Below are 24679 nucleotides of genomic sequence, written 5' to 3' on the forward strand. Positions count from 1 at the left end.
TAGACTCTTAGGAAAACTAGCTTAATTTTAAAATCTGCAAACTCATACTATCTTGTTTTAAGATTTTATCTACAAAAGGAAAACGTATTTCACAAATTTTAAGTGTTTTTTCATCTGTTCTGAACTGACATTGAAAACCTCATCAAAATAGTAGAAATGTTTTAGTTGCAAGAAAGCCAGCACACCACTAAGACTTGCAATACTTTACCAAGCTTTATACAAGGGAAAAATGGGAAGAATAATAATTTTGCATGGTAACCTTCATGGTAAAGTGGATTTGCACTTTAAAACTGGATTCTAGAAAAGCTATTTTCTAGATCTGTCCAATTTTTACATATCCAGTGCAATCCAAGAAAGGTTTTTCATTTTCTGTCATATTTGGGGTTTTTTCCTAGTTTAGCTCTCATCCCATGTGTTTCCATATAATCTTTTTATACCTTTTTTTTATTTTATACTGAAAGCATTGTAATTGCTAACAGCAGGAGAACCTACCCACAGTCTACATCTACTTTTCCTCCTCTAGTGATGTGATAGGAGGCTGATATCCAAAACAGCATGTCACCACCTGTAATTTTCCTAATACAAATCACACGAGTTTATTTACCATATAAATATTGTACTATGTTCTGGCATATTAATTGTAAAAGAAGTAGTGTTGATTTTAAATATCAGCCCAGGTTTAGCCTAAACTAAATTGTAATGCTGTTCTGCTTTGCATCTGTGAACATTTCATTTTAAAGGCTCTAAATTATACTAATCTAAACAGAGCAGCTAAAGCCTGGCTTGCCTCATAAAAATCTAATATAGGCTAAGCTAATAAGCATTTTGTTTTGCTGTCAGAACATTTTATAAGATCTCTCTTGGGATACTGCACAAACTGTCCCAGATTTCATAAGCAAGAGCCAACACAACATACCATGTTTCAGTAAAGAATATAGCTGTACTATTGCACCGTTTGCCAGAACTGGAACAAAGTGGGCTAAGGCTTGGAAACAGGGCAACTAAAAAATACTGTTGGAAGAATTACCCTTCTGGTTTCAGTTCCAAGTGGGGAAAAAGACACTGGAAACATGGAGGCTGTTTGGAAAGATGGTTTAATGGTGGACAGGACCACATGACTTGGAGCTCCAAAGAAGGAAGGGCTGATGCTGGTTTTATATCCTCTGTTGGGATTTGAATTTGAGCTTGTATTCTGATTGGTTGTCAGACTCCCATGGGGCCATGCAGGGGCAACTCTGTAGGCTGTCCTGAGTCCCAGGCTTGGTTGAGCCTTGCTGGGTGATGATGTAATGAAAGGGCATGTTTTCTTTTATGTTCACTGAGAGTCTATGCACCAAGACAAATTCCTTGTGTGTCCAATCACACTTGGCCAATAAAGAATTCTATTATATTCTAAAACATACTGGGAAGATTAGTAGTATATATAGTAGTATATATATATATACAGTATTTGTCACCCTGAGCATATGCACAATTTTTTCACTATAGTATATCACTGATCTTAAAATAAATACATGCCTGCACCTGTTGAAATTTGGCAAAATTGTTAGCAACAGAGTTAAAATACCTGTGAACTAGATTAAGGCTACCTGCTGACCAGCAATGGGTAATGGTCCTCCACCTTACAGACTTCAAGACGTGGACTAGCCAGAGAATTCTGGGAGTTGAAGTCCACATATCTTAGTTGCTAAGACTGAGAAGCAAGGTTTCAGCCTCATTAGGTAACATGTTGAAGACAAGTAGCTCCTGATCCTTGGAAGCCTTTGCCTGGAACACGAGGAAAAGGGATTTCTCCAAGTATTTAGCCACATGTGTGGAGAGTTTTCTTCCCTGCGTCACGTGACACAAGGCAGACGCTCAAACACATTACACAATAATCAAAAAATGCCTCTGGCAAAGCTGAGCCAAAAAAAGCTGCTGGAAGAAACTGGGATGCAAATGCAAGGCAGCCACTTCGGCAAATGGTATTTGAGAAAACAAGCTTTTCAGATACTTCATTTAAAGGAAGTGCTTTGTGGCAGTGACTCCTGACAAAGGTGGGCAACAAGGTCGGGCTGAAGAACATTTGTTTTTAAGATTCAGCAAATTTCCGACTGGATGTCAGGCGCTGCTTGAAGAAAGTGGTGCTGGTAAGTAGTTTATTTTTAACTTCTTTTAAGCGTTTTTTAAGTAGGGCTTTCAGCCAGAGGCTATGCAAAAGTATGGGCAATTTACTGCTAAAGTAAGCATGTCACCTTAAAACGGTTGATTTCTTGAGGTTTGTATGGCACTGACAAGACGTGGGGAGACAAAGTGCAGTGCAAAAATGCTGACTTAAAGTTGCAGTTGTCTCTTGTGCAAAAAAAAAAAAAAAATAGTGTGCCAAGGAATCGCTGGAATTGTGCAGTCACACATGATCAATGACAAAGAATGAACTTCTGATGAGTTCAGTTTTGAAATTGAAAAAATAAAAGTGAGGCGGCCACAATAGTCTTTAATTTGCACATTTCTCTCATTAAACTCCACCAATGATTTGTTTTGGATTCTGCGCTCTCATAAAAAACCCATTTGATTTCAACAGAGAAGCTGTTTTTAAAGAAAGAGAGAGAGAGAAACAGAAAGAAAGAAAATCTTTGCTGTTTTTAGGGAAGGGATAAAATTAATCCGGAACTAAAATATTCATTTTAAGTAACTAAATAGTAAAACTAAGAGAACAATTGCCACACACACAAAAATAGCCAGAGGGATGTTTGACGTGGCTTTTGTGATACAAATGAAGGGAAGCTTCCTTTCTAATAAGACCCATCTGTTCCCCTTTAGCTGCTAAAAGAAATTTTAAGAGAAGGTTAAAAAAAATAGCAGATAAATTCACCTTCCATAACTAATCAAACTATATATTCCATGAAATCTATGAATGTATCTTTTCCCATGCCTTCAGCCAATAAATTTGATATGCTTTTCTCTCCATATGCTCACCATTCAACTGGTCAGTCTCCCAGACTTTCTAACTGCTCTTGGGCATATCCTGTCTCTTTCTCCTCCCCTCCCCATCAAGGGAAGAGGGAAGGGTTAAACTGGAGGCTAGTAAAAATACAGTGCCATCCCATTTCCCCCCCTTCTTCCCCTTGCAAAAAAAAAAAAAAAAATTGGCATGGTAGAAATTTGCCCCCAAATTGGTGCCAACCAATCCTGTTAGTAATTTCTAAGATCTATGAAGGAATGTATGCTTACCTGTTCAAATGTGCCTTTCATTTTTTTCCATACTGCTTTCCACTTTTGAATTTTAGGAAACCAAAACAACGTTGTGTATGAGCACTGTCTAAAATTAATACATATTACTACATTCTTCCCAGTAAAAATCACCCCAAAATTTACACATTGTTCATTGGGTAGCTTATGAAACTTTAAAAAACAATGATAATGAAAGAGAATATAAAAATTGATGTCACTAGGTAGTTATATATCACCATAGTTATGTCTGTTCACAAAAAGAGTACTCTGTGCAACCTTAGAGGCCTTTTGTGCATAAGGAAAACAAATTCCATTCCTTACTAGGACTGCTGATGTTACCTAGTTTGGGTAATGAACCATCTGCAAGAAAACAACCAAGCTCAGAGAGCACCAAGGACCCTCTCATTTCAACTTTAAGATTCTCCTTTAATGAACGTAAGTCCCAGAGGGAGACTTTAGGCATAGAAGCCAGATAAGTGACTCCTTTTCTCTCAGTCCTAGGAAAAAAGCAGAAGCAAATCAGTGCCAAGAAAACTATGTGGACTTCTCTATATACAGATAGTCCTCGACATCACAACAGTTTACTTAATGGCCATTCAAAGTTACAATGGCACTGAAAAAAGGTGATTTATGACCATTTTTCACACTTATGACCACGGCAGCGTCCCCATGGTCACCTGGTCAAAATTCAGATGCTTGGCAACTGACTCATATTTATGATGATTGCAGTGTCCCGGGGGTCATGTGATCAGCTTTTGCAACCTGATAAGCAAAGTCAATGGGTAAACCAGATTCATTTAACAATTGTGTTACTAATTTAACAGTTGCAGCGAATTCATTTAACAAATGTGGCAAGAAAGATCCTAAAATGGAGCAAAACTCGCTTAACAAACGTCTCACATAGTAACATAAATCTTGGGCTCAATTGTGGTCAATTGAGTTGAGGAGGACTACCTATAGCTGGCAGGAGTCAAAGCTGAGTTGCAGGTACAAATATGTAAGGATGAGATTAGTAACTAGCATTAAGCATGAAAGATTGATTGCCTGAAACATGTATACCAGGGGTCCCCAACCCCCGGTCCTCAGACCGGTACCGGTCCGTGGAACAAGTCCTACTGGGCCGCTGGCTTGCTGGGCGCCGCCATCTTGTTTTGATGAAAAAGTGCTTCGGTGAGCTTTTCCGGGTAGAAAGCCATTTCTACCGGAAAAGCTCACAGAGCTAAGCGCCGCCATCTTGTTTTGATGAAAAAGTGCTTCCGGTGAGGTCACCGGAAGCACTTTTTCATCAAAACAAGATGGCGGCGCCCAGCTGATGTTGGTACCGGGCCGCGCCATAAAAAGGTTGGGGATACCGGGCCGCGGCGTAAAAAAGGTTGGGGATCACTGATGTATACTATATATTGTATTTCCAAACCAATCAATTCAACAGAATTCTGATTTCCCTTTCTGCAAATAGAAAGGCCCTTTCCTTTCTTGCAGGGAACTGGATCCAATCAAATTTACTCCTGGAACTGAGGGATTTATTTATTTATTTATTTATTTATTTATTTATTTATTTATTTATTTATTTTTGCTTTCCCCCTCCCCCAAGGTATCAGCTCCCACAAGGTTCCAGCGAAGTTCTCCTTTCTGGGAGGGGCCAATATAGAAAATTCTCCAGGTCAGGATTTTGATTTATTGTTTGTATATCTATTTTAATTATTAAAACATCAGTTAGATTCTTTTGTATGTCCATGGAAAAACATCCTTTTCCATGTCATTCTTGTAGCCTTTTATCCGTAAGTTTACTTTCAATTCAGTTTGTCTTGTTAGATAAAATTTGTTCCTTAGAAACATTCTATCCATAGAGGCAAATATTTCTTTTTTTTTTTTTAAAAAAAAGTTTTATTGATTTTAACAACAAATAAAAACACACAAAACATAAAACATAACATAAGAACATCATCATTCTTCATAAATTTACAGACAGTGTATCGGTTGGTTTATCACTTCTTTTTGTGCATCTATTTCATAGTCATCATAATAATTATATTACATAATAACTCATATTATCAATCAATAATTATATATCCTAATATCCTTATTAAACAATCATTTGACTATAATTTAACTAATTCATGCTTAAGCGAGATAACTATAATTTAGTTAATTTATAACAAATCGTAAAATCATACCAAATCTATCTTAATATAATATTCTAAAAATATTATCAAAACCAAAATATATATATATTCTATTATTATATTGTTTTATCTAACCATTGATAAAAAAGATCCCAAACTTCATAGAATTGTTTATCTTCTTGTTCTCTAATTTCAAATGTCAATCTACTCATTTCAGCACATTCCAATATTTTCTTAATAATTTCTTCCTCTAATGGTATTTTCTCACTCTTCCAATTTCTAGCAAATACAATCCTAGCCGCTGTTAACACATTTACAATCAAATACTTTAAGTTTTTATTAAATGTATCAGGTAAGATTCCCAATAGAAAAATCTCTGGTTTCAAATCTATATGTTTTTTTGTCATTTCTTCCAACCATATGCGAATTCTAGTCCAGTATTTCCTGGCCTCCTCACAAGTCCACCACATATGGTAATATGAGCCAGGATCTGATGACATTTCCAACACTTTTCGGATTTATTCTTGAACATTCTTGCTATTCTTGTCGGGGAAAATGCCACCTGTAAAACATCTTATACAAATTTTCTTTATATGCTACTGACATTGTCATTTTATAATTTTGAGACCACAATTTTTGCCATTTTTCTAAATCAATCCCATATCCAAAGTTCTTCCCCAAACAATCATTGTTTCTTTGACTTGTTCTTCCTCTAATTTAATTTCCAACAAATAACTATATAGTTTTTTAATCACTTTTTCATCAGCACCTGTCAAAATCCCATCTAAATCAGTCAATTTATCATAGAATCCTTCTGTTTTAGAATCTTTAAGATACCTTGAGTGTATTTGCGCATATGAAAACCAATTCATCTTTATATCTTGTTCTTCTAGCTTTTGCATCATTTTAAGTTCACCCTTTTCATCCAGTATTTCCCCATATCTAACTGTTTGTTCCTTCTTATAAATTATGGGATAGGAAAAAGCTTCAATAGTTGATAACCAAACTGGAATTTTCAAATAACATTGTTTCTTAATTTTCTCCCAATTCAACCATAACGATTCCCGTATATAGTGCCTTCTGAAATAACCCTGCGATTTAGTTCCCTTATACCATAAAAAGCATGCCAACCCAATAATAAATCATGTCCTTCCAGTGCCAGTAATCTAGACTTTCTTAACGTTATCCATTCTTTAACCCACATTAAATTTGCAGCTTGATAATACAACTCCCAATTAGGAAGGCCAAATCCTCCTCTAATTCTAGCATCCTGTAAAAGTTTTAGTTTTATTCTCGCTTTCTTACCTTGCCATATATACTTCAACACCATTTTATTTAATTCATCAAAATAATCTTTACCAAGCCTAATTGGTATTGTTTGAAACAAATATAAAATTCTGGGTAAAATATTCATTTTAATTGTTGAGATTCTACCTATCAAAGATAATTGTAAATTTTCCCATTTTTTCAAGTCAGATGCTATCTGCTGTTTAAGTTTAATATAATTATTCTCTTTCAGTGTAGTACATCTTGACGTCAAAATTATCCCCAAGTATTTAACTTTATTCGTAACTTGAATTTTCAATAAGTCTGCCAACTCTTCTCTTTGCCTTAATAACATATTTTTTGTCAGAATCTTTGTTTTGTCTTTATTTATTTTCAAGCCAGCCATCTCACCATACGTCTCTATCTTTTCCAGTAGTTTTAAAGCTGTCTCTAAAGGATCTTCCAGAATAAAGACCAAATCGTCCGCAAAGGCTTGCAATTTAAATTCCTCCTTTTTAACTTTCATTCCTTTTATATTTGTATCCTCTCTAATATTTCTATTTAATACTTCCAAAGTCAATACAAATAACAAAGGGGATAGTGGACATCCTTGTCTTGTGCCTTTTTAATATTGATAGAGTCTGTAAATTCTCCATCTATCATCACTTTTGCTGTTTGCTTATAATATATAGCTTCTATTGCTTGAATAAATTTTCTAGCAAAACCCATCTGTTCCAATAATAATAACATAAATCTCCAATTCACGTTATCAAATGCCTTTTGAGCATCTAAAAATATCAAAGCCATTTGCTTTTCAGGGTGTGCCTCATAATATTCCAAAGTGTCCAAAATTACTCTCATGTTGTCTTTAATTTGTCTCTTTGGTAGAAATCCATTCTGATCAGGATGAATAAAATTATTTAAGTATTTTTTAAGCCTTTCTGCCAAAATTGAAGCAAAGATTTTATAATCTGCATTCAATAAAGAAATAGGTCTATAATTCTTAATTTGTGATGGATCAGTCCCTTCTTTTGGAATAAGCGTAATATAAGCTTCTGACCATGTTTTAGGTATTTTCTTATTTATCATAACTTCATTCATAATTTCTAACATTGAAATGCTCAGTGATTCTTGTAATGTTTTATAAAATTCTGCCGGAAACCATCTGGTCCTGGTGCTTTCCCGTTATTCTGTCTATTAAGTGCTTCAGTTAATTCCATCATTGTTATAGGATTTTCCAACATTTTCCCAGTTTCATCAGATATCTTGGGTAGGTTGGCATTTTGTAAATACTGTTTAATTTTCCCCTCATCAAAATCCTCCTGCTTATATAATTGCGCATAAAAATCTCGAATAATTCTCTTTTCTCCTTATTACCATGACAGACTAGACCCTGTTCATCCATTAACTGTGGTATTCTCCTTGATTCTTTCTTTTCTCAGTTTGTATGCTAACCATCTACCTGGCCTGTTTGCATCCTCAAAATAGTTCTGTTTAGCACTTCTAATTTTTGCGCCAGTTCTTCTTTCTCTGTTTGATCCATCTTATGTTTAATTATATACATTTTAAATTTAATATCTTTTTTTCTGTGGCATTCTCTGTAATTCTTTTTCCAATTTTTTATAATCATCTTCTAAAGTTTTAATCATTTGCCTCTTTCTAATATTTTTTTCTCTTTGTGTATTCCATTATCAATCCTCTTGCATATGCCTTCATTGTGTCCCAAACATTCTGTATTGAAGTATCTTCTTTTCTGTTTTCATTAAAAAGAAGGCCAGTTCCTTTTCCATCCACTGTATAAAATCTTTTTCCTTTAAAATAGTATTATTTAATGTCCATCTAGATCTTCTTTTTGTCCTTTCCATTTAATTGTCATTGGGTTGTGATCTGCCCATGTACTTGTTTCAATATTTATTTCTTGAATATTAGATAATAATTCTGCTGACGTCCAGATCATATCTATTCTGGACCATGATGAATGTCTATTCGAGTAGAAAGTATATTGTTGAGTTTTAGTATTTCTTTCTCTCCATATATCTTTTAGATTTAATTCCTCTATCATTTCAAAAAGGATTTAGGGAGGATCTTCCTATTTTGTCGTGTTATTTTTTGCTGTGTAGTCCAATTCATTGTCTACAATTCCATTAAAATCTCCCATTATAAATATATTAGCGTAGTCCAGTTCAATTATTTTCATATGTAACTTTTTATAGAATCTTTTTGTTTATCATTCGAGCATAGATTGCAACCAAAAGTATCTTTGTATTGTTATCCACTATTTCAACCATTAATACTCTTCCATCTTCATCAGTATAAATCAATTTTGCTGAAATGGTTTCTTTAATATACAATACCACTCCTCTTTTCTTACACTGGGCCAAAGAAGTAAAAATTTTCCCTATTTTTGGTCGCACCAATAATTGTTGATGTTGTTTTTAATGTGTACTTCTTGTAAACAAATTATATCAAATTTTAATTTCTCTATTTTATGAAAAATTTTCCTTCTTTTAGTAGCTGAATTCAGTCCATTTATATTCAAAGAAATCAATTTTTTTTCCTCCATAGTTATGATTTATATTTAGGTCTAACGGCTCTCGTTGATCTTACTTCACGTTGTTCTTTAGTCTCCACTTGTCCACCTACTGCACCTTCTTCTTTTCCCATCTCTATTTGGTCCTCTTGAAATTCAGTTAAGGTAGTCTCTTCTTCTATCTCTGTTTCTCTTCTTTTAAAAAATTCCTTATAAAACGATTCTGCTTCATCAATTGAGCCAATTCTGTATCTCTGTTCTTTCCATGTAACCATTAATCCTTCTGGAATCAACCATCTGTAATTCACCTCCTTTTCCAATAATACTTTAGTCAGGAAACGATATTCTCTCCTCACCTCTCTAATTTTTCTGGGTACTTGTTTTAAAACCCCGATCTCTTTATCTCCATATTTCAATGTCTTCTCTCTTGCCGCTTGTAATATCTATGCGTTCTGATAGATTTTTAGTAAATCTAACATGAACTTCTCTTGGTAACTTATTCCTCGATGCATATCTTGTAAAAACTCGGTATATCTCATCTATTCCATCCATCATTTTTCCTCTGTTATTTCCAAAGCTCCAGCCAAGATTTCTATCATTACTGCAGCAAGATCTTGTCCTTTTTCTTCCTCTATATTTTGAAATCTGAGGTAATATTCTGATCTATCCATCTCCCACTTCACCATCTCATTCTTGTTTTGTTCAAGCGTTGTCACTCTGTCATCAATATTTCCAATTTTCTCATCTCTTTGATTGTCTTTCTCTTCTAATTTTTGCAATTTCTCATCTCTTTGATTGTCTTTCTCTTCCATTTTTTGTAGTTTCTCATCATACTTCGCCATCATCTGTTGGATATTTTCAATTTTTGTTCAATACTCCCCATCCTTTGTTCAATACTCATTTTAAGTTCTTGAATTCCTTGCATAACCGGCGTTAGATCCGTTTGTCCTTTATCTTGCTTCGCCATTGTTGAAAGTCGTCCTCCAATTGATGGGGAGGCAGGAGCAGAAGTTGATGCGCCAGAAGGTAGAACTTTCTTACTCATTTGAATAACTCGGAATCTTCCCACTCTTTTAATCCAGTTGGCAGTGTAACAATTATAATCCAATTAGGGAAAGGAAAAACGTAAAAAGAAAAATCAGTAAAAAAAAACCAAAAACCCAAAATTTAAAAAGGAAAAAAAGTTTCAAGGAAAAAAAGAAAAATTGCCACCAGAAAATTTCTTTCTTCAGGTTCTTCTAGACCTTAATCCTCAGTTGCAATAGTCAAAAGGAGAATAAAACCCAATAATATTAAAAAAAATAACAATAATAATAAAAGGAAAAGAAAAGAAAAATTCTTCAGGTTCTTCACACCTTAATCCAATTGCGAAATCTCAAGAAAAAAAAAAAACATGGCCACAAAAAAGAGTATATACATACAAAGATAAAAACAAAAGTCCCCCAAAAAGAAAAAAAAAAGGAAAAAGAAACAATATTCTGAGGCTTTCCTTTAGAGAAAAAAAAATGAAAAATAATAATAATAGTAATAAGCAAAAGTGTACAAATATTACAAAAACTATAGGGTTAAGGAGGAGGGATAAAAGCTAACAACAAGTAAAGCAAAAATCACACTGCATTTTATTTAAACATCCAAGGCTCTTATTATGGCTTCTCCACAAGTTTCAAAGCCAAGCTTCAAACATTCAGATGATTGTAGAAATCCCAAAGAGACACCTGTGAAAACATTCTCCAGAGTTCCTCTCTCTATCTTATCAACTCAGTGTCCTTGGGAGAGAGTTTCTCACAGTTCTCTCAACTTCAAGTAAAGTATTTTCAAGCCTCTAGTTGGCAGTGTTGCAGAGTTACAAAGTTTCTCAACTCCACTCCCCTTCTTCCTCCCAAAAAAACCAATAGAAAAAGAAAATATGTATATATATATATGTGTATATTTAAAAAAAAAAAAAAATTACTAAAGGAAGCCTCTATTAAAAATATAAACAGTCAAAAAGGAAAGGTAATTATAGAAAAAAACAAAACAAAACCAGTCTGGTTACAATTACTAATCACAATAGAAGTTCGCTAGAAAAAAAAAAAAAAGTAAAAAGCCAAGCCTCATTTTGACATCTTCTAAAAAATCGCCACTAAGTCCATCTTATCAAATTCTGTCAAAAATCTTACAGATTCCTTCTTCTTCTAGGGTGTCCTTATCCCAAATAAAAAAATAAATCTCACCAGCCGATACACTTTCTCTTTCTTTCTTCTCTTCCTTTCGGAGCTGTCCCTGCTTCAGCAGCTTAATGGCTGCCTCTCCGCCGATGGTAAAGGGGCTTCTTCTGGATCCACCAGGGACTTGCGGTGTCCCTGTGATCGACAGAACGCGCCCCTTACTATCACCGTCTCTACGGGACGGTTTAGGTCCGTTGGGACCGACCAGGGCGAAGATATCAGCTGTAACCGGAGCCCCGAAATTACAGCTGTAACGCGGCGACGTGGCTCCGCCTTCTGAGGCAAATATTTCTGTTGTCATTGTTAATAGTAACTTCTGACTCCATTATTCAAAAATATCCTTCAGAGTTTCCAATATTTCAATATTCTGCATCATTTTGTGACTGTTAGTCAAGTTCTTTAATTGAAATATTTAGTTCTTTCTAGGATTCAGTATTTGATCCTATTATGTTTTTTACATTATTATCTTGTATTTTATGTTGGACCATTATTTTTCTTATGTTTTTATCTTATTATCTTATGGTTTCTTTGAAAAAAATCAGAACAGAAACATTTTTCCATGGAGAAGATTCCTTATAATTTATACCAAAATCTTATTTCAAATTTATCTGGACCTTGTAATTTTCTAAAATCAGTTTTAATCAACTTTTTGTTGTTTATTTCAAAAAATGTTTAAGTTCTTAAAGCTTGTTGTTTAAAAAAAAATTTCATTAAGGATTGAAGGCAAATTCATCTGGTCTTTTCAGACTTGTGAATCTAAAGGTTCCTAGTAGCTGAAAAGCAGTTAATAAGTAATTTCTAAATATTATTAGAAAAGAAAGCATGCAGATGTTCTGCTCTTTCAAAGGTGCTGATCACAATTTGTACAAGATGACTATTCCCTCATCATAGAGTGCTCAAAATCTGCCAGAGACCACTACCTCACAGTCTCCTCATGAGGGGAAACTGTTTGAAACACTTTTGGATGGTCTTCTATCCTCTCCTTTGTCTGGAGAGGTTTAAAGTGCTGGTCTGATAACCAGTTGTTTGTTCTGGGCCGCACTCATCAGCTACACTTTTTGTGTAACTGCAGTCTTCCATTCTTGCTTCAGAAATCCATAAAATATTACTTTTGGTACATAGGAGGAAGCAGATTGGGTGGATGGAAGATGATACTTTCTATTCTTGGCTTTGACAAATGGGTGGCCTCAACTCATTCTGGAAAACAGATGTGCAGATCAGTGCAATGTATCAATAGGATTGCTGAGGCCAACTAAAATTTGGTTGATTAATTGGTTAATTAAGTGCCATCAAGTTGGTTTCAATTCTAAGCAACCACACAGATTTCTGTCTCCACCTGGTCCTTCAGATATCCAACAGTGCAGCCATCCAATGTACAGCTGGTTGTCTTCTCCTTTTTTCCACCATTCCCAGTATAATAGGTTTCTCTAGAGAACTAGGGCTTTGCATCATGTATCAGAATATAATAATTTGACCTTGAACAGTTGTGCTTTGAGTGAGAACTTTGGGTTGATTTGTTTAATGAACCATTTGTTTATTTCTTGACTGTTTATGGCTATTTATGATATTCTACCAAATACTATTTGTGATATGCTACCAAATTTCAAAGGCATCAATTCTTCAAGGAGATTTCAGAGATTTTCCAAGTAAAGTGAATGACTGCACTTGTATGGTCACTGATATGAAGGTGATCCATGCTGATAACCTGTCATTCAGATTCTGAAAATAGACCTTCTAGAACAAGAGTGAATCTGGAGCAGAGGAGTTGCTGTAGTTGCTCAGCTGATATTGTCATCACCAAGATCGCAAATGAGGCATCACAGATCATTTATATTCCAGAGTGTGTGTCAGGAGAAGATGGAAACACTACTTTGAAACTGGAGCAGGAAAGGATGAATTTGGGCTGCCTCAACATGGAGATAGGACAATTGCCATATCAAAAGGACATTGCGTCTAAAAGCAGTTAGCAGGCTTTCTTCATGCCACAATTAACAGGACATTCAGTATGAGTTCATATGAACCATACATTTTTTTTCTGACTGTGTGCTTTGAAATAAAAACAGTAACCTGTTAATGATGTACTGTGTAAGTTGTTCTCCTTTCCCAGCTCAGAGCATATACTTCAGTTATAATTCTTTGGCAGCCATGGAAAAAACAGATGTTTTCTTTCTTATTCTAAGCTCCAGCTAGCAAGTTTTGTGTTTGAAGTCTGGTGGTTTACTGGTGTTTATTTCAACTCTAATTGATTCTGAAAGCATCCAAGAGAGGTCTGATACTTTAGAACAGATTTTGGGGGGTTGCCATCCTCCTGTACTATTTTTCACTAGTTCAGTGTGTACAACATGGAATGGAGGAAAATATTGGAAACTAGTCTAAAACAAAAATCATTTTCAGAGCTCATTTAATCATTCTCTTTCTTTCAGTTTCCCACTCTTATGTTTGGTCTTAATTATACATATTTTTAAATAATGGAATTCTGTACATAAAAATAATTCATGACGCATTTCTCCAGCAAGCAATTTGCAATGAGGAAACACGTCAGAAATTCTGCTTGATCTCCATTGCTCCCTTTTCCTGAAGACATACCAGAGGTGGTATTCAGCCAACCTGTATTCTGACAGGTTCTGGAAAACTGGTAGTGGAAATTTTGAGTAATTCCGAGAACCGGTAAATACCTGATTGGCCCTGCCCCCATCTATTCACTGCCTCCTGTGTCCCAGCTGACAGGCTGGGTCTTCTTTTGTTGCCCTCCACAGGAGAATGGAGCTGGAAAGCAGGTTAGTGGGATGGGGAAGAAATGGGAATTTTACAGTATCCTTCCCCTGCCATGCCTACCAAGCCACACCATACCCACCAAGCCACACCACACCTACTAAGCCATGCCCACAGAACCGGTAGTAAAAAAAATTGAATACCATCACTGAGACATACAGACTGTTTCTATCATTCCTAATTCCCCCAGTTTAAGCTACTCTATAGTCTGATTTTATATTCTGTGATTTAAATTTAAATCTTCTCTCTTTGACTTGGAGTCAGAAAATTACACTCACATGCATTCTGTTTTAAAATACGAGATCTCTTTCTCTCTGTCACATGCATACATTTATATATCTGCATCTCTTTCTCCATGATTTGCACTCTATATTAAATTTCATTGAATTTCATTTTGTTAGATATGGCCCAGTGTTCTAGTCTTTCAAGATCCATCTGGATCTTGAGCCTATCTTCTTGGGTGTTAGCTATTCCTGCCAGCTTTTGTATCATCTGCAAATTTTGTAAGTTCCCCTTCTATTCCCTCATCTAAGTCGTTAATGAAGATATCGAAGAGTACTGGGCCTAAGAAAGAACCTTGTGCCACCCCACTGCTTACTTCCCTCCATGTAGACTTAGACCCATTAAGGACTACTCGTTGAGTACGGTTTGCCAGCCAGTTGCGAATCCATCTAGTGGTGGTGCTATCTATTCCACTTTTTTCTAGCTTAGTAAGAAGTAGGTTGTGGTCTACTTTGTCGAATGACTTGCTGAAATCTAAATATACTGTATTATGTCCACAGTATTTTGCTGGTCTACTAATTTAGTCACTACGTTGAAGAATGAAATAAGATTGGTTTGGCATGATCTGTTCTTAGCAAACCCATGCTGACTGCTAGTTATTACTTTACTTGTTTCTAGATGTTGGCAGATCTGTTTTTTTACTGTCTTTTCCAGTATCTTCCCGGGTATTGATGTTAGGCTGATTGGTCTATAGTTTCCTGGATCTGTTTTTTTTTTTCCTGCTGCTTCCCTTCTCCATATCTAGTCTGACAACATCATTTCAGGACCTAATAATATTATTCACACCTTCACAAATTTATGTATTTACTTATCTGCCAATATGACACATACTATTAGTTTCTATCAGTGCTCCACTATTTTCTGCATGTATTATTTCATTCATTGGTTTATTAATCTACATCCTTCATTTTTGAAGAGACCACAAGCATACTTGGATCTCCCCTACTTTTATAACTTCATCATGACACTATGAGTTTAGACACTGAGAAAGAATGAAGGGTCCCAGTTCATCCATGAGCTCTGTGGTTGAGAAGGGACTTGAACTTTCCCATAACTGTGGGTTCTACATTATGCTGGGGTAGTCTCAGTATACCAGCCAGGTAGGTTAGTCTCATTCTACAAAGGAAAGAAAGAAATTGGTGGAAATCTGAAATAAGTGGGGAAGTATTTCAGTCTTTCAGACAAGCAGACAGTGTTATTACCCATTTAAAGAAGGCAACTATAAAAAAAAACCAAGAGCTCTTTAAAACTTTCCATTTTGTATCTTGTGGCTTGAAAAAAGAGACTTGCTAAAGAAAAATCCCACTATTTGCATAAATCAGCTATCCAATAGAGAGAATGAATTTGTATGTTACTATTTAACAATTGCTTATTGATCATAACAATAATGACCCTTATTAATAACATAATCTACTTCTTTTAATGTCTTCATTCCATGTTAATGCTTATAATTCCATCAGCCGCCGGTGGATCTATGCTTCTAATTCTGGTAACATGGCATGGGTCGGATTATGTGTGCTCTAGTGCTGTACTTAAAAGCTGCTTCCAGAATAGATCTGATAGTCCTGAAGCACCAAAAGAGTCCGTGGGTGCGTGTTTTCTGCAGCAGTTTATCAAAACCATCCTTCTGAAAAGATTTTAGGATGCATTCCTACTTCCTCTGAGCCCCAACCTTAAATGTTAATGACGTAACGTGTTCCACTCCTGTTAATGCTCCTGCCAGCCCTAGCTGCTTCTTGAAACATGCACCCATCATTGCTTCTGCTTAATTTCTTGCAGGTATCACCATGATCTTCCTTTTTCTGGTTGCCTGGATTGCTCCCTGTATAGTTAATCAATTTTTCAGTAGCTTTGCCAAAGCAGACGTTCAGAAAAATCCCAAGCAAGTCATCTGCAGTGTGCTAGGACCACAAGGTCCTCCAGGTGCTCCCGGAGCTCTGGGTGCTCCTGGGAATATAGGAAGGATGGGTTTCCCAGGAAAAGATGGACGAGATGGAGAAGATGGACAGAAAGGAGAGCCGGGGGATGAAGGTGAGAGATGGCTTCTTTTTCAAGATACTTTTCTACTTCAGAAGGAATCCAAAAAAGAATGGGGAAATCTAAATCAGCCTCTACAGTACTAAATCCATTTTCTTTCATAAGACCTTTCTACATAGTAGCTCTCTTCAAAATCAAATTAAGGAAGAATGTCATTTTTTAATATATTTGAACAACCAAAGTGTTGGTTATGGCATCTTATTGGAATTTATTATTTCAGAAGTCCATAATCATAACTTATGATAGAGGTGCAAAAAAATGCCATTCAGAGGCTTCATGCGGCCCACCTCTTTTATGGTATCCCAAAACTTCCCAGAGAAGCTGGGGCTGAAACTTTAGATCCTTTGGTGAGTGGATTTTAAATAGCAAAATGCCCCCCACCCCCCACCCCGATTTAGAGCTGTTTAGGGGTGCCCAACCATCAGGTCCACTTACACAAGCTGCAGGCGAACACATACACACGTGAAGCTCCATTTGCACAAATGAAGCGGACCCATTCACTCTCCTGCCACCGGTCCACAAAGCCAGAAAGATTGGGAACTGCTGCTTTAAGGCAGATATTGTGTTTGTTTGTTTTTTTTAAAAAGACCCAAAACTCTTTCCCAAAACAGGTTTTGAACCTCCTCATTTTGGAAACAGTGTGACATATTATGAAAAATGTAATATGGTCCTTCACATGACAGATGTTACATTCACCAATTATAGGTTGCAAGAGTAATTACTGACTTGAATTAGCATGTTAATTAGCATTAACATGCTAATTCAAGCTTTAGCTGGGGTTAACCCTGTTTACAAACCATAATGGCTTGTTTACATATGAGTTTGCACTTCATATTCAGCACATTGTGGGACCCCAGACAATAAAACATGGTCAAATGGTCTATTCTATATCTCCATCAGAAATGAGATGAGTGGTAGGATGGTAAATGGTAAAATGACTCCTTACCTTTAAACAGCAAGTAAAAACAGTCTATCCAGGTATATGTTTGAAGGAAGGAGACAAAATGACCAAAGAAGGCTTTTTGGGTGCTCTGTATTTGCAATTTTAACTGAGCTTTTTATCAGTTGGACATGGTTGGGCAGGCTTTAGATGATTCAGTTCATGTTTTGTAAAAAAAAATGCAGTGTAAATTAAATGAAACTGAAAGGACACAGGTATTAATATTCCCTCTGGCTCCTAGGTCTGCTCAGGGATGATACAGAGGAGAAGGATTGTGTCTGGAATGATGAAACCAAATTGGGCTGTAATTTAGCTGACTTTGTTTATAAATAGAAATTATCTAACTCTTGGTTGGATGCAGCATAACCTTCCTGCCAACGAGACTCCTAACCATTAACAAAAATCAGGAGCAGCCTTTTTTCAACTTTTTGAACTATCAAATGTTATAATGCATATGTTTTTGTGAGCTATAGTTCACTTTATCAGATGCACAGAGCTGCTGGACTGATAAAGGAATTAAATTGGATTTTTTTTTTTCATCCTAGTGTCTTTTTGTAACTGCAGGGTCTACTTTTTTCAAATCAACCAAGTGTTGATCCTTTGATTGCAAACAGATATTAACCTACTGGCTTATCATCAGAACTGATGTCATGGGCTAAGAGGGAGTAACCGAACCAAAGTCACTCAGCCAGCTTTCATGCCTGTGGCAGGACTAGAACTCACAGTCTCTCAGTTTCTAGCCAGGTGCCTTAACCACCACTTAAACTGCCTCTCAAATGATTCATGAGTTTAATATAGGATTTAAATTGTGATGATGTAGATTGAGCAATCCCTCACTCAATTGTGTTGGCAAAATTGGGATTCTTTCCAAAATGGCTACATGTGATCTTTATTAAAAGTGCATACTTTTTAATAAAAAATTGTTTCTTGGAAAAGATCAGATCCATACACCCACACCCTGATTTTCGCCTATCATAGATTAACATAGTGTTCCTTCCACAAGCTCCTCACTTAGAGAGAGGGCTTTGAAATCTATTAAGCTTTGTACTGTTAGTAGAAAGAGGATATGATTTTCACCAATTACATTCTTCCTCCTAAAAAATATTCTCTAGAAGGTTGACAGAGCTTTCAAAACAATGGGGGTGTGGAAAGCAGAAGAATTGGCAAGAAGCATTTCCCACCCCACCCTGTTTCAGAGAGTGGAAATTGTTGAATGCAATTTCACTTGGGATCCTTCCATTTGCGCCAGAACTCTGATCCAACTCCTATTTAGCATACAAATAGGGAATAATAACTGCAAATATGAACAATAATTCAACTGGCAGTTTTAGCATACAGTTACTGCTTCTTCTGTTGTATCTTTCTGTGAGAGATATTCTATTTTTTTAAAAAAAACAACTTTAAATTTCATTATAAGATAAAAGGAAGAAACAAAAGTACAGAAAGAAGAAAAAAGTAATGACTTCTGGCTTTGTTTGATGCAGTAGATTACAAAAAAAAATGTTAGAGATATTGATTCGAATCCCACAGAACAGTAAACCAGAATTTTAAAACCATGATTTGTTACAATGTTTTCTACAATGTTTTCATTTATATGTTCAGTAATAGTTTAGATATTATGACAAGCCCAGAACAAAACAAACTCTATTGTAACTTTGCAGGAAGCAAGAATCCTTTTTTCTTTCTTTCTTTCAACTACCTATCTAGAAGAGAATATATTTTCTCCACATTTTCTAATATTTATTTTTAGTTATTTATTTTGATTTGTCAATTGCTTATGAGATAATAGGTATAAGTATATACATAGTTATGAATACATAAAATGGGTACATATAAGAAAAATAAAAGAAACAATAGGACAGGGACGGTAGGCACGTTGGTGTGCTTATGCACGCCCCCTACAGACCTCTTAGGAAAGGGGTGAGGTCAATAGTAGACAGTCTAAGGTTAAAGTTTTTGGGGTTTGGGAAAGAAACCACAGAGTCAGGTAGAGTATTCCAGACATTGACCACTCTGTTGCTGAAGTCGTATTTCCTGCAATCAAGTTTGGTGCAGTTAACCTTGAGTTTGTATCTATTGTGTGCTCTTGTGTTGTTATGGTGGAAGCTGAAGTATTCATTGACAGGTAAGTCATTGCAATGTATGATTTTATATACCATACTTAGATCAGACCGAAGACGGTGTAATTCAAGGTTTTCTAGGTCTAGAATTTCAAGTCTGGTGGCATAAGGCAGGATCCCCAACCTTTTCGACGCTCGCGCCCGGTTCCGGCGTCAGCCGCGCGGTCCCGGTTCCGGCGTCAGCTGGGCGCCGCCATCTTTTTGACGAAAATCACTTCCGGTGACGTCACGAAGTGATTTTCGTCAAAAATGAGCGCGCTAGCGCTTCTGGTGAGCTTTTTCGGGTAGAAATGGCTTTCTACCCGGAAAAGCTCACCTGAAGCGCTAGGCGCCGCCATCTTTTTGACGAAAAATTGCTTTTTTACCAAAAAGATGGCGGCGCCCAGCAACCAGCGGCCCGGTAAGGCTTGTTCCGGCCGGTACCGGTCCGCGGACCGCGGTTGGGGACCCTGGCATAAGGTATTCTACAACGAGTAGAGGAGTGGAGAACTCTTCTTGTGAAATATTTCTGGACTTTCTCAACTGTGCCAATATCAGATACGTAATGTGAGTTCCAGACTGATGAGCTGTATTCGAGTATTGGTCTAGCAAATGTTTTGTATGCTCTAGTTAGTAGTGTGATATTACCAGAGAAAAAGCTACATAGGATTAGGTTAACAACGCTTAATGCCTTTTTGGCTATGTAGTTACAGTGGGCTCTAGCACTTAGATCATTAGAGATGAGTATTCCAAGGTCCTTGACAGAGTTTGGATCATCAACAAGGTCTTGACTATTCAGCTTGTATTTTATTTTCTGATATTTTTTGCCAATATGTAAGACAGAGCATTTATTTGTTGAGATTAGAAGTAGCCATTTGTTTGACCATTCTGATACATAGTCAAGATCTTTTTTTTTTTTTTTTTTTAAACAAGTTTTATTAATTTTTAAAACACACAAATTATCATTATTCATTACATGTTTAAACCTTTTTCCCTTATAAATTTAACAAGTCAGATAAATTATGATTCTGTTTTAAACCATTTCCATATAATATACCAAAACCTCTTATTCAATTTCTCTTTACTTCTCTTTACTCTTATTCAATATCATTATTATTATTTCATCTGTTTCTTTCTGACTTAGTTACCATTATTCTCATTCTATATTTCTACAAGTTTTTACCAATTCTCCCCCAAAAAAGACATATACACACAACACACAAAACATAAAAAAATATCTTTTTGAAAGTAACTTGGACCCAGGTGTCTCTCTCTTCATGGACTTTAATTATATTCATGCTCATCTTACATGTCATTACTTATTTTATTTACCATTCTAAGCCTTCTATATTAACTTCTCCACATATTTCACACTTCTTAATTCTACCTTAATTAATCATCTTAGTTTAAATCATTATATTTGTATCTTTTGTCCATTTTTATCATCCCTTTGTCTCATCCCTTATGAAAAAAAAAGAAAATCAGTTTCTCCTGAAATCATTAATCAGAGTATGATGCCTTTCTATCTCCCCCTAAGTTAATCAAATTAATCTTTAAAATAATATCTAATACCCAATCAGATTTTGCTTGGTACATTCTATCTAACTAATACATCCAACACAATTAAATGCATAATTAGAGAATAAATCCAAATATTAAAAAGAAATACTATAATAAAAATTTTATAATAACATCAATACCATAATTTTATTAAACTCTTTAATTAAAACAATATTCTAAACCTCTCCTATTATTAAGTTTTAATACCAATCATTTTTAAACATTTTAACATTTTAATCTCTTATCAACTCTTAAACCATTGCAATACTACCATCTCATCTTATGTACCTTGCAAAATCTTTTTTTTTAAAAAAAATTATACTTTATCCATTATCCATAAAAAATTCCTTTTTCCATTCAATTTCAAAACGTTGTAGCTTTTCTCCACCTTTTCCCTTTCTTTCTTTTCCCAACAAACCTTTCTACCCCCCTTCTTCTAGCCTCTGCCTTACCGGCTTCCCTTCTCTGTCGTATTTCTTTTCCCCTTTGTTTACACTCATCATATTGGTTTTGCACTTTATTTTTCCCTTTCTTAAATGTTTTTTAGATCTTAAGTCCTTAAATCCTTTAGTTTTCTTCTTTTCTCTTCTTTTCTTTTCTTTCTCTCTTCCTTTTTTCTGGATCAAATTCTGAGATTCATTAAAGATGGCTCCTTCCTTTCTTTCTTGTTCCTCTGCTGTCTTCATCTGTTGTAATTTTTGTTGATAATTAGTAAGCGCCATTTCTAAGAAAAGAAAAGCTTCTTCCACACCATTTCTCAGTTCCTCAACAGAAAGAGCCATTATAAATCTTTTCTTTTCTTTTCTCCTTCTTTCTTCTTACAACAACCAGAATATTCAAAAGAAAATAAAAAGATAAAACAGTCCCAAAGTTATCAATCAGTCCAAACCAAGGCAGAGTTCTCACTTTCTCCTTCTGGGGTGATATCAATCAAAGAGAAAGAAAGTCCAAATCTGTTTAAAGTCTTGTTACAATATATTCTAGTCTTCAAATCCTTAAGGCATCTGCTCCAACAAATCTTAGCATACAAATATTTTCTTTTTAATCCTCTCTTCCCACTCATCGCTTAAATCCAATTTCCACCTAAAAGAATAGGTTTCTTAATATCCAGTTATTTATTCCGTAGGAAAAGAGGGAAAGCTATCCTTTCAGCACCTTCCAGCAGCCGCTTTTTTCCTCTTCTGGCAGGTATTATTCAGAAAGTCATACTATTCAGGAATTTTATTAAATATGTCTTAGAGTCCTAGGAACCAAGAAAAACTTTCTCCTCTCAATCACTTTCTCCACTTCCTCCTGCGCATTCTTACCCGGCTGCCAGCTTCTTTGTGGCGGCCATTACGGACCGCCGCTGCACCGTCCTGGGAAAAGGGGTTCTGCCGGCCAGGAGGGGGTCTGCAGCACCCCAAACCCTTCTCCGGATCCCCCTACCTTCAGCTGCCCCTGCAGGGCAGCCTAGCTCAGCACCCGGCTGGGTCGGAGCCCCAAAACGGCTAGCGGCAGGGATCGCGCAGCTTCGCAAATCCCTGCCGCCGCGGCCGACAAACCGGAAGTTCCCATAGTCAAGATCTTTTTGAAGGGTAGCAGTATTGTCTGTGGTATTGAACAACTTTACATCATCAGCGAAGAGAATGCAGTTGCTCTTAAGATGATCACCGAGGTCATTTATGTAGAGTATGAAGAGAGTTGGTCCTAAAACACTGCCTTGGGGGACACCACTATTGACAGGTACAGAATTTGATAGGACACTCCCAATTTTGACCATTTGTTGTCTGTTTGACAGGAATGCTTCTGTCCAGAGATACCATAAGATTTTAGTTTTAGGAGTAGTTTGTCGTGTACCCCTGAATCAAAGGCTTTACAGAAGTCTATGTAGATTGCGTCTATTGTTTTATCCTGATTGAGTTGTGTAGTCCATATGTTTTTGCAGTGTAAAAGTTGCAGATTGCAGGATAATAGAATGAACAGGACAAAAAAGATGGGGATACGATTCCCATCAAATAATGCAGTTCAAAACCTCCCAACAGACAGCCCTTTTTAAATATTTCCTGGGTTGCAGAACCAGTTTTGACCCTCTGATTGCTATGTCCAAAAGATCCATGAATCCCTTGTATGATTACTCATTGAGGTTGTGTTTTCTTGTAGGTACCCAAGGCAGGATGGGAAATCCAGGAAAGTCAGGACCAAAAGGGAAACCAGGAGCCATTGGCAAAGCTGGTCTCCGTGGTCTAAAAGGCTCCAAGGGCCCCACTGGAAAAAGCGGGCAGCCTGGAAAGAAAGGGCCCCGAGGAGCCCAAGGAGACCTTGGAATGTCTGGCCCTTGCAAATGCAATGTCAAGAAAGCCAAATCAGCTTTCTCTGTTGCTGTGACAAACAGTTACCCAAAAGAAAGGCTGCCCATCAAATTTGACAGGATCCTCATGAATGAAGGTGGAAATTACAACGCTTCCAGTGGGAAATTTATATGCAACATCCCCGGCGTCTATTATTTCACTTATGATATCACACTGGCCAATAAACATTTGGCTATTGGGCTGGTGTGTAATGGTCAGTACAAGATAAAGACTTTTGATGCCAATACCGGGAATCATGACATTGCTTCTGGATCGACAATCCTTTCCCTAAAGCAGAAGGATGAGGTGTGGCTGCAGATATTTTACTCAGAACAAAATGGGCTGTTCTATGATCCCTACTGGACAGATAGCATTTTTACTGGGTTTCTGATATACGCTGATCAGGATTATGTCAATGATCTATAAAGGGCACTGCCAACCTCAACCAACCTAATGGGAGACAAGAACCATGGAAAATTATGTACATTTATCTTAGAAAAAGTCCTTCAGCCACAAAAGCAGGCCTAAGGGGACAATGGCCTAAAGCTCTCCAAATATTTATATAATTAATCTAAACCATGGAGTTGCTTTGCCTCAGATGGTACAGACACTTTATTCTTTTCCATAGACTTGCATTCACAAATGGTTTCCAAATGAGAGGGAAGGGGAGAAAAAAAGATAACGTTTTATTGGTGGATATGACTCCATGATCTGGTTGGAAATAATGGCTTGATCTAAAGCTCTCCTGAGAAGAGGATCCTGGATTTACACTCCATCATTGCCTGTTCATGATGCCAGTATCCACAGGCAAAATAGAATTAATGGGACGATTTTATACTCCAATAGCATGTTAGTGCTGCAGACTACAATAGTACAATAGCAAGAAAGTTAAAATAGGCAAAGGCTACATTAATCTAGATCAGGGATGTCAAACTCAAGGCCCACAGGCTGGATCTTGCCCATGGGGTGTTTAGATCTGGCCCACAGGGTCGCCCTGGAAACAGCAAAGGCACGTGGCCCTCCTGGGCTGTTTTCTCTGGCAGAGTGCCAGTTTAAAAAAAACTACTAGCAAAAGTGGTATTTGATCACACAAGTGACATCGAGCTGGCCACACCCACCCTGGCCCACCAAGGTCAAACACAACCCTGATGCGGCTCTCAATGAAATCGAGTTTGACACCCTTGATCTAAATTTTTCTGATTTTTAAAAGATTGAATCTCTTAATCTCTCTATTCCCTTTCTAAGCATTGAGAATTTATTTTAAATTTGCCTTAAACCATTTCATTTGGAAATACCCAAAGCTAAGGGATAGCCAAATAATTG

General features: G+C 36.4%; 1 protein-coding gene across 2 annotated transcripts; it reads left to right on the forward strand.

Moving 5' to 3' along the window:
• The first annotated feature begins 1901 nt into the window (after positions 1-1901).
• On the forward strand, positions 1902-24078 carry C1QTNF2 (C1q and TNF related 2). 2 transcript variants are annotated; one of them, XM_087955508.1, is made up of 4 exons: positions 1902-2129; positions 4802-4870; positions 16170-16421; positions 23169-24078. In XM_087955508.1, exons 3-4 carry the CDS (start codon positions 16178-16180, stop codon positions 23780-23782), a joined length of 858 nt encoding a protein of 285 aa, XP_087811634.1. In that variant the 5' UTR covers positions 1902-2129; positions 4802-4870; positions 16170-16177; the 3' UTR covers positions 23783-24078. The 2 variants fall into 2 exon arrangements, with proteins under 2 accessions (XP_087811634.1, XP_026537417.1); XM_026681632.2 differs by lacking the exon at positions 4802-4870 and having other exon boundaries at positions 1931-2129; positions 23169-24072.
• Positions 24079-24679: the final 601 nt, after the last annotated feature.

The sequence above is a fragment of the Notechis scutatus genome, chromosome 2 (genome assembly GCF_049901735.1).
Source record: "Notechis scutatus isolate UNSWTSFEM ecotype Mainland chromosome 2, rNotScu1.2, whole genome shotgun sequence".
Lineage (NCBI taxonomy): Eukaryota > Metazoa > Chordata > Lepidosauria > Squamata > Elapidae > Notechis > Notechis scutatus.